The following is an 11,110-nucleotide window of genomic DNA, read 5'->3' as shown; positions in this document are numbered from 1 at the left end:
CCTCTATTAAGTATTAACAAATTAAAACAGGCCTCGCACTAACGTCCAGTTATATATATATATAAGAATTGGGTTTTTAGTCTGTGAATTTTAATTATGTATTTTTATTGGTATTTGATATTTTTAGTCTTATATAATTTTTTAAAAAAATAGTCATGTAATTATGTTTGGATCAATTTTAATTCTTTCAACCTAAAATCATGTAATTAAATTATCAATATTATTTTTAAATTTTTATAAGTGTGGTTTAAAAACATAATTTAAGATATGCACATGTTTAACAACATAACTATAAATTTTAACTATAATATTAGTCATTTAGTTACATGATTTTGATGAGAATAACTAAAATAATGTACATCACTGAAAATATCACATATCAATATATATCTGACTAAAATAGGTATTTTGTTTTTATTTTATTTATTTTTATATTATATATATACATCCATTTGATTAATTTGATTACGAATTAACGGAATTATGCAAAGTCAAATGATTCGAAATTCTTCCGAACAAATCAAACCAACCGAGCTCGAGTTTGGCTCGACGAACTCCAGCTTGACAATTTTATCGACTCGAGCTCGAGTTTAAGGATATTCAGCTTCTAAGCTTGTGAGCATGCTCATTTATAGACGCTAGCCTGTTTACGAGCTCTTGAGCTCGGTTCGTGAGCTCGAGGTTGGCTCGTTTAATGTTCGCAAATATGTTCGTTTATATGACTCGTTTATGTTTTATTAGCTATTAGGTTTGTCGTTTTAATTATTTATGAATGGATTTACACTTTTTTGTCTTATTTTGGCATTTGTTTGAAGAAATACATTTATTGTATATTTGAGCTTGATTGTATCTTTAACGAACTTGAATCAATATCGAACTCGATCTCTATTGTTTGTTTAACGAGTCGAGTCAAGCTCCTTAAACATGATAAACGAATTATTTTAATAAACTGAACTTGAGCTAATTGTAAATTTAGTAATTTAAAATGACCTGAAATCGAATCTCATGATAAAAGCTCGAATCGAGTTCAAGCTTATATAAATAGTAAACAAGTTGAGCTTGACCCTCATGTTGTTTGACTCGGTTTAGTTCGTTTGCCTCCCTAAATAGAGACATTGGCAACATATACAAGGGTGTGTGTTGTGTAAGCATCTCACCGTTATAAAAACGACCGCCTAGAAAAAAGTGCAAGTCTGCTTGGATATGTAAATTGAATAGTAAAGTGAAAGTAAAATGTACGCAAGTTTGTTTTTTGGATATTCGTAGAACCCAATCTCTTACATCACTTCTTCTTCCTGTTGGAAAGGAACACACTAGAAGACTTTGATCTTTACAAGAAATTTGTAAAAACCATGTCCAATTTGGACTTAACACTACAAAACTGAAACTCTTGATCTACTCAACTGAACGAAGAAACAGCATACAAACTGTTCTCGAATGCAATGAATTCTCCTGGCACTTAATAGATCTTAATGATCAGATATAATTATCTGTAAACTGTGCTCGACAGACTAAATTTAGCTCAAATACTTGAAATCTTGAATTCTTAAATCTATTGAAGATCGTAGACCTTTATTAAACTGAACTCATTCTCTATTTATAAATTATGGATCCAATGGTCTTGAGTTTCAAAAAAATATATGTTCGAAATAAAAGTATTTGTTGGCTTGTTTTTTGTTCATGTCATCATTCTTTGACATTTGTACAAAATGAGTATGGTTTTATCAAAATACGGAATAACTTATCCAATAATCAGTTTAGTCATATGGTGTAAACTAACGTCTTTACGAATAAATAATGATCTCTTAAATTGAACTTTATAAAAGGTGTTCTAATGTAATCCAGTTTATGTCTGAGTCAGTTTTGCTTGACTAGTCCAGTTAAGGTAAATCAATTTAGTTTGTGGATATTAGTCAGTTCCGTTCGATTCAGATGACTCAGTTTTAGTCTACTCCAGTTTAGCTTATATCAGTTTTGCCTTAAGTTATGTGTTAATACCAAAACATAAATGTTCCAACTGTGTTATAGTTAATAAAGTTTCAATTTCCAATATCATTAATTAATTTATTTTTAAAAAATAATAATATTCCTCATTATTTCTTATATATTTATTTGAATGTATTGATTTTGAAAATCTCATTGAACAAAAAAATATTTATATATTTATATATGTAATTAAAGTAATAATTTACATTAAAATATANACCATGACAACAAAAATTAATTACTCTAAGTATCTCAAACTTAATAATATAGCATAGATTAAACAAATTCTATGTACATAACTCAACCTACTTACCCGATTAGTCATTATCCCAACTCTACGCATTGCCGAGTCGCCAACAGACTCTTTTTTGAATCAATTTTAAAATCAATCAAATCGAAAAAATTGATCTGATTCGAGTTTAAAATAAAGAAAAACTGAACAAAACCGATTTTACTAATATAAAAATATATAATTTTCCTAATTTAGTATGATTTTCTTCTAGATATAACAATTTCAGATGATTTTTCGTTTATGTTCTATCATTTGCTTTATGACTTATTTGTTGTATATATGAGTCCAAATAAACACAACTCTCCTAAAAGTTTAGATTCTTTCGAAAGTTGCACGAGTAATCTATACCTTTTGCATAAACACTTTTTAACATATGGTGCTTAAAATCATTCTATGTTTACTCCACATACAAATAACAAAACCTCGTACACTAATTCGCTATGAAATTCCAGTTGAAAATTATTCATCTAAACCGAGATTTCGGTTTGTTTTTTAACAATTCATTGTTTGATTCATTTTAAAGTTTTGTAAAACCACCAAATTTGGTTTTATCCGAAACCAAACCAAACCAAACCAAACCAAACGGCACGTGTACTCCTGATATCATACTATAGCCACGACATTCAGGATTATCAAAGTTGCAAATATGACACTGAAAATATCATGTGCTTGCAGAATATTCGAAAGACTACGCACACAGGGAAACAAAAAACGATGTCCCAGAAAAAACAAGAACCAAGTATTGCTGAGGGACGAGGAATTTAGGACCAAATATAATTTTTGAATGAGATTTTCGAAGTCCGAGAATCGGATCTGCAAGCTAGAATCTTATATCTTGTTTCTACTTGTGCATCCAATTGGAAGCAAATACCACATAATTAAGGCCAAATTCGAAAGTCCATTTCAAAAATAATAACACCATATACCAAACACAAGGACCACAAGAGCTCATTAAATTCATAGTTGATAAACATACAATTTGGAAATACAAACAAAAGATGACTCGCATGATCACGATATGAAAGCTAGCTTTGATCTCACGTCTGAAGAAAGACTTGTGCCCACAAACACAATGGTTATGCACAATAAGTAAATAAGAGATTCTTCACTTGTATATATATGTAAGGCATTCAAGAAATGTTGAGTAACAAAACTGCTTTATGGGCAAAGGAAAGGAGACATACAGAAAAAGCCAAAAATTCTTACTTCTTGTTAGGAGACATGCCTACTCATCATTTTCACTGCTCGTATGAGAATCTTCATCTGCATCGTAAAGCACTTCATCAATACTCTCATCTTCACTTTCGCCATCTTTTTCATTGTGTTGTATTAAAAGATTTTTGTAACTCGTAGCCTTGTCAATCTGTTGTCAACGCAAAACTATTAGCATAAAGTTTTACACATACAAATCAGTGATTTACTTGAATCTGAGACACCATAAAGAAATTAACCTGAGCAGACACAAGCTGCAGCCGACCAGATAACTGAAATAACCCATTCATGAAGGCCCCTTTAGATCTGGTGAGCTGAATAAGAAGCAAAGGGTAAACAAAGAACAATGTGCAACATATACTAGCAGGTAATCACCAAAAGTTAAGGGAAACAGGCAAAAAAAACCTATATCGAGTCATGCTATTACAATTAGTGAACACAAAATGTGTCAAAGACAATCCTTTTTTTACCAGAAATTGTCAAGTAGTTGCAACCTCCAGGTATAGACGCTATGAGATTATTCCATCAATTCTTATATTAATGGTGACAAAAAAAATTAGCTGACACTTAATGTCCACGGATTAAAAAAAATGTTTTTATTGTGAGGAAATAATTAACTAAAGCACAACAAGGTTGATCAGGTTCATTATAATGCTTCATCATGCATACGAGAGTAAAATAACACCATGACTTCCTTAAATTATAGAGATACTCGTGTGGTCCGATATCAAGTAAAAACAAAAAACTACAGTTGTGTGTAAATTGAGCATTATAAAGTTGTGTAAATTGAGAATCACGATGTCTTCGACCCACATTGATTAAAAATAAAAGTTTAAAATGGTTTATAACTGGTGGTAATGAACTCTTATAGCAACTTGGATTAATCATTTTCGTAAATCAAAAGAGGGATACAAACTAGTTACTATGGAAGCTCATTATATGGTCGCGCTTACACAGGTCTAAGCCCGAGCGTGACAAAATGGGTATCAGAGATGGTCACTAGTGGGAACACTGAAATATATAAATGCCACACGTGTATGGAAGTTACATCTTGAACATGCAGGGATGGTTATGATACCCTTCTCCTAACTCCCACACAGGTTGAAAATTAAAGTAAAAAAGATTTATAAGTGCTTGAAATCGGATTCTATAAACAACTTAAGTTAACCATTTCCGTAAAGTGAACACGAATACAAAATTGTTGTTATATGAGGAGTTCATTGTGAAATGTGAGTCTGACTCGGGTTGTGACATATATTTCAATTTGTGCGAAGATTACAAAAAATTTATTGGTTTGAAAAGATTGTGGTTAGAGTTACTTTCAAATGTCAAAATACATACAGAAAGGGTTAATTACATATACCTTCTCTGAAATTTATAATAATTACAAAAAAATTCAACTTACTTTAAAATTTACATATACCTTGACTGATGTATTAATCTTACATTTACAACCACTAATTTTAAAATTACACACACCTCCTCTAAAGTTTTATCTACCTTGTAATTGTCCCCTCATATTCAAGGGAACAATTGTAAGACGGAGAAATACCTTGAGGAAAGTAAATATAATTTTTAAAAATAATGGTTGTAAATATAAGATTGATGCAAACCTCAAGAAAGGTATTGCTATAAATATATGGGAAGGTCTATGTAATCAAACCTATACAAAAATAAGTTGAAACTAAAGAGGGGAATTTTAAATACATAACTAAAATTTTAATTTTAAATACACAACTAAATTTTTGAGCTCACATATACCACAAAGTTGAGGTGTAGACTTTAAAATCCACTCATTCCAAATCCTATACCACCAAACCGCTGCCAAAGAGTGCATTCAGATGAAAAATTTTCAAATCAATGATTTAAATCTAATTATATTTGTTTGGCTATCTACAAATTTGATGAAATTCAAACCCTTCACTCGACATTTAAGACTTTGGTTTCATCAATGCAATAGATTTCAAATTCTTCCAGATCATGGTCATTTTAAGCGTCAATACTTCTATCCATAGTTCCATACGCAATCTAAGAGTTCACATTACAACCGGAAAAAATGAAGGCCGCCAACATTTATGTTTGCTGCCCACAAAATAGATTGAGAGAAATCTAAAACACTACATGCAAAAGAGAAATGAAGCTAAAATTCACCACATTTTACCTTGTTCAAGGCATCAAGAAGTTTTGGTTCCTGAGATTTAACATAATCTCCATGATATACCAATATACAACGTATCCATGGAAGAACATGAGTCCCACTCTTATGTCTGACAAAAGAAACATGGCAAGAGTATGAGCTAACCATGAAAAATCACGAGCAGTGGAAAATGTCGAAACATAGATGATTATCGGGAACACAATTTATATCATATTTTCAAAATTTCGAAATCTTCCTGCGGAAAGAGGTTGTCTCGGCCTCTCTGGTAGTCAAACAAGTTGCTAAAAATGCTTTAGAGCATACCTTGACTGCCAAAGATCTATCAAGCCCTTTAAAAGTATGATTGCATCATTCGGTTCCATTGACAAGGTAGTCGCCTTCACCTGTATAGTTTGTAAAACAATTGTTTTTGACATAGCAATACGGGTATAGAAACAACACCATAATTATATCAAGAAGGCGAACCTTCTTATACGGTGTGTTAGAATCAAGATCAATGGCCTTCAACATTTTGGAATTCAATATTGAGCTAAGTGAACCATCGCTGTTGCCAAGTATTCCCAAAGTTCTCAGCTGGTCTTCCATACAAACAGACACCGAGTCGAAATATTTATCTGCAAATGAAAAACACTTAATAATGAATTAATGATCCAATCATCTTAAATATGTTACCAACAAATGAGCACCATTTATTAGTTCTTCATCTTCAGGGATAAGGTCCTTACACTGAGAATCGCAAGACAATCAAGTTATCATATTTCAAGACATTATGATTTCATTTACTATAGAAACTACTGTGCTAGTGGCAAATAACTAGAAGAATAAAAAGCTTTGTTGTAGTTTGTTTTATGAATGTTCAACAAAAAAATGATAGAAAATCGATATGAATGGAATGAGGTGGTTAGGTTCATTAGCCAAAGTGGAGCACCCACTAAGATACTAGCCTTTTAGATGAAGAGTCTCGAAATCTTATAAGTCAGTAAAAAAATTCTATAAATCCAAAATGGGATGGCAACAGTTTTGATACCCAATGACTTGAGACGTCTGGCCACCATTCATGCATACACTACATATGCCACAAACACAATGAATAATTTTTTCAAGGAAGTTTAAGGGTATCATAAGAAGACTGGAGACCGTCAAATTGTCATACACTGCTGATAAATAAACAGTTGATAATTTATTCTATTACTTCCATTTCATATCATGAATTTGGTATTGTGTTGCAGCTAATTGATCACTTTCCCTTACGAAGCGTTTAAAATTTGGAAAATATTTTTTCATCAAGGGGACCAAAGCAACTAAATGACAAATACAACCATGAAGTCATTGAAGATACATTTGCCTGACTTGAAGCAATATAAAAGCAACTGGCAAAAATTAAAATCCTTTCATGATTGTAAGTTCAAGAGAAGGTCGGTTATTAACTTTTAAGCATACCTTTTTGTTCCACAGGTTTAGCTCCAGATTTCCTATCAATCAAATCAAATACCTTAGGCACAGGATATAAAGCGCCCTCAGCATTTGATCGATCCAGAGCAGTAACTGTCATTCATCATAAAAATTTGTTAAGATTAACATAATTCTGATAACAATATGAACTTTTAATACAGTATCAAGTTTATCACTAAGTGAATAAGCACTTGTCAAAAGTTCCATGTCATTCATGCTCAGCATTGAACTGAATTCAACGTGGCATAGTCTTGCAGAAGTTTTAATTTGGAGAAACACATCACAATATACATAGAGCACTATGCCATGTTCTAGTCAAATAGGCAAACAGCAACTGTCCGAGAAAAAATATAGCATGGGCAAGACCGGGGTGAACCAGGTAGTTGGGTGAGAAAACTAAAGGGCAATGATACACAGACAAAACAATTTCTGTTTTCAGTTCAGAGAAATAAAATATTTCAAACCAAAAAAAAAATTAATATTATGAGAAGATTGACTCGCCTCGATGGTGCATGTCTGATGCTTTCTTTGGTTTCTGAGATTGATTGATGGGAAGAAGGATCCCATCATGTGAAATATTCAAATTTATGTCAGTCCCTGAATGCACCACAACTTTGTTGAATGATGGTTTAATTAGTAAACCATATGCAAGAAACACATGACCACATGCAGGCCTGGAAATGGCTTGTAGTTTTGCAGCAAAAACAGAAGTAACTGCCCCCTTGTGTTTCTGTCCCTCGTCACAAGGTATGCCAATTTTGGTGGGTTTGGAATACCGTAATTCATCCATGGTATTTGCGTGCCAAAAATAGCATATACCCATTTCTGTTATAGCCAGAACAGAGAGGACTGTATCATCTTCTTCTCCACTATTGAAGCACCTGCAATCCAGGAAAACAGCGGGATGGTCCATAGCAAGAAACAAGTAGGCTGATTTCTCTTTACTACCATCAACTCTCCAAATTGCAACATATCGTTCGCCCATAGCAGAGGAAAGCAAATATCTACCATCCTCTGAGAAAATCAAACATCTCACTTGCCCCTATTAAAAAATACAAATAATCTATGAATCGTGCCAACATGTACCAATAGTAAAATTCACAAATTAAATGTAGCCAATAAAGGTGTTAGAATCTCACCGGATGACCAGAAAACTTCTGAAGTTTTTTGCGATCTGAACTATTGAAAATCTTCAATTGACCTGCAGCAGTCGCTACCCTTTTCCCATCTGATATGTAGCAAACCCAAGACCCGAAGTAAGCAGAAAAACAAGAGTTTTCAACTATAAGTTCTCAAATAACAACATTGAAAGACTATCAGAAAAGATACAACGAGATTTGCAGGCTCATAGATGTGGCAAACTTGTCAATGATTCATGTAGATAGCTATATAGCCTATCAAATGCACATGCAGAACATCAAAACAACAGTGGAACTCTAGTTGGCATAACCAGAGCCTATACTTCTCCTATAACCTCAAGAAGATATTAATTATCGATATAATGTTCTATATCAACAGCCCATACCAAATTATCCATCTATGTCCTTTTCACTCACTTGGCAGTCATATCATCAAGTTCTACTAGAATTGTGATGATAATGACGTAACTGCAAAAGGAAAAGGAGTCTGTCCTCCAGCTGCAGCATGGAATGTAAAAGTGTACCTTGGGAAACAGATAGAGAAGATATTGATCTTGACATAGCACTGAACTTTCGTAACAAATCTCCTGACATTGAGGTTATTTCACAAACCATTCCATCCACCCCAGCAGAGTAAATGCTTGAAGCATTAGCAGGAAAGGAGATGTCATTAACACCCCTGCACTTGTCACATATAAAAACAAAAGAAATGGTTAGACTGATCTTCTGGCTTCTGTTATTCATATTTGTAAAATGCAATTGAGTAACATAAGTACGAGCTTTGTTTCCCTATCAGCCATAATAATTTTCACACTTTCTAGAAGATTATAAACAAAATTTTAGAATGAAATATCCCATTGCCGAGCTACTAACAGATCAATTATTTAAAAATTCACTTCTCCTCAAGTAGATTCATAGTGGACCATAAAACTAGGTGTTTAACTGCATCATTTTGTTAGTCCATGGAAAAATTCAGAATAAAGCTAAAGAAAGATAATTGCACCCACAACTTCTACAATTATTTCACAAATAAAAAAACTCACCCGGAATGACAATTGTTAATACTCCACTTCACCTGACCAGCAGACACATCCAACGCCAGTACATCGCCACTGCCAGTTCCTAGGACCAATAAAGAACTTCCAAGCTTCCTTTTTTTCTAAATACATTAGATACAAAGGGTATATTGGGACACTCGAAAACTAACAAACATTAAAAACAACAATAAGAGAAGAACAATTGTAAAATTTCAGGTGTCTTGAAAAATCAAACCTTTCTGTCCAAAGACAACCACTTCATACATGTATAATCCATTGAAAGGTGCCCTCGTTCATCTTTTCCAAATATACCAGTAGATTCGGCCGAAGCAATATCTGTAAATTCAGTCTGCACCTGACCCTTTCCTGTGTCCCATATCTGACAAATCCCCACATGAAACCCAATAAATAAATCTTTCAGCAAGAATTAAAACTCATTCCCTAGACAAGAAACCATCTCAAGAATTCATTCTTAAACTCTCTCAGTTTCCCGTCACTCACATCTCACGCGTGCAAGAATAAACAACATTTCTATTAAAATCAAATATAGTTCGATACCGTATCATAAATCACAGCACATAAGCTCATTGACATTAGAATCATCATCATAAAACAAAACACTGCTCTAATACATACTTCACACTGGCAAACATGAGACCATAAAATTTCAGTAGAAAAACGACATGTTCGTATAAGATGCATTCAAAACCGAGCCAAAGCTAAGTGTATGTAACTCAAATGGTAGAAGTAAATTCTTGAGATTAACAAAGCTAAACATAAACTACAACAATTTTCTGACTATTTATTTCCCCCTTTTTAAAATTCAATAGGATCCAACGGTAGAAAGGCTGTACCTTTATTCTACCGTCACCAAGACTTAACGCAAACAAGTCTAAAGTTGGACTGAACGCAGTTAATATGTCTCTGATGTGGGAAGAAACCATTGTGCCTTAACTGAGAGCTGAATATTCGGAAAAACAAACGAATGATAAAAGGAAAGGTGGCCCTAAGAATTTGTGTGTATCTCCGTGTCTTTGCTTCACCAGTTTTGTGCAGACAGGGAGGTCTGGCGTAGAAGCGGCGGCGGGAGTAGTAGTGGTGGCAGCGGCGCAAGGCGGCACCTTCTAGAGTGCCAAAAATTTTATGATGTTGTGTTGTGCTGGGTCATGGGCTCTAGCCTCTATTAAGTATTAACAAATTAAAACAGGCCTCGCACTAACGTCCAGTTATATATATATATATAAGAATTGGGTTTTTATTTTAGTCTGTGAATTTTAATTATGTATTTTTATTTGTATTTGATATTTTTAGTCTTATATAATTTTTAAAAAAAATAGTCATGTAATTATGTTTGGATCAATTTTAATTCTTTCAACCTAAAATCATGTAATTAAATTATCAATATTATTTTTAAATTTTTATAAGTGTGGTTTAAAAACATAATTTAAGATATGCACATGTTTAACAACATAACTATAAATTTTAACTATAATATTAGTCATTTAGTTACATGATTTTGATGACAATAACTAAAATAATGTACATCACTGAAAATATCACATATCAATATATATCTGACTAAAATAGGTATTTTGTTTTTATTTTATTTATTTTTATATTATATATATACATCCATTTGATTACGAATTAACGGAATTATGCAAAGTCAAATGAATCGAAATTCTTCCGAACAAATCAAACCAACCGAGCTCGAGTTTGGCTCAACGAACTCCAGCTTGACAATTTTATCGACTCGAGCTCGAGTTTAAGGATATTCAGCTTATAAGCTTGTGAACATGCTCATTTATAGACGCTATCCTGTTTACGAGATCTT

The 11,110-nt window shown here is 32.9% G+C and overlaps 1 protein-coding gene across 1 annotated transcript; it reads right to left on the bottom strand.

Moving 5' to 3' along the window:
- Positions 1–3,179: 3,179 nt before the first annotated feature.
- LOC140984814 (uncharacterized) lies at positions 3,180–10,455 on the bottom strand. Its single transcript, XM_073452453.1, has 12 exons — positions 10,131–10,455; positions 9,512–9,655; positions 9,283–9,398; positions 8,764–8,918; positions 8,240–8,328; positions 7,602–8,142; positions 7,089–7,193; positions 6,114–6,262; positions 5,952–6,031; positions 5,652–5,757; positions 3,730–3,804; positions 3,180–3,641 (listed from the first exon to the last, which is right to left on the bottom strand). Exons 1-12 carry the CDS (start codon positions 10,218–10,220, stop codon positions 3,504–3,506), a joined length of 1,788 nt encoding a protein of 595 aa, XP_073308554.1. The 5' UTR covers positions 10,221–10,455; the 3' UTR covers positions 3,180–3,503.
- Positions 10,456–11,110: the final 655 nt, after the last annotated feature.

Source organism: Primulina huaijiensis, chromosome 9 (genome assembly GCF_012295235.1).
Source record: "Primulina huaijiensis isolate GDHJ02 chromosome 9, ASM1229523v2, whole genome shotgun sequence".
Classification (NCBI taxonomy): Eukaryota; Viridiplantae; Streptophyta; class Magnoliopsida; order Lamiales; family Gesneriaceae; genus Primulina; species Primulina huaijiensis.
This window is presented reverse-complemented; position numbering and strand designations above follow the sequence as displayed.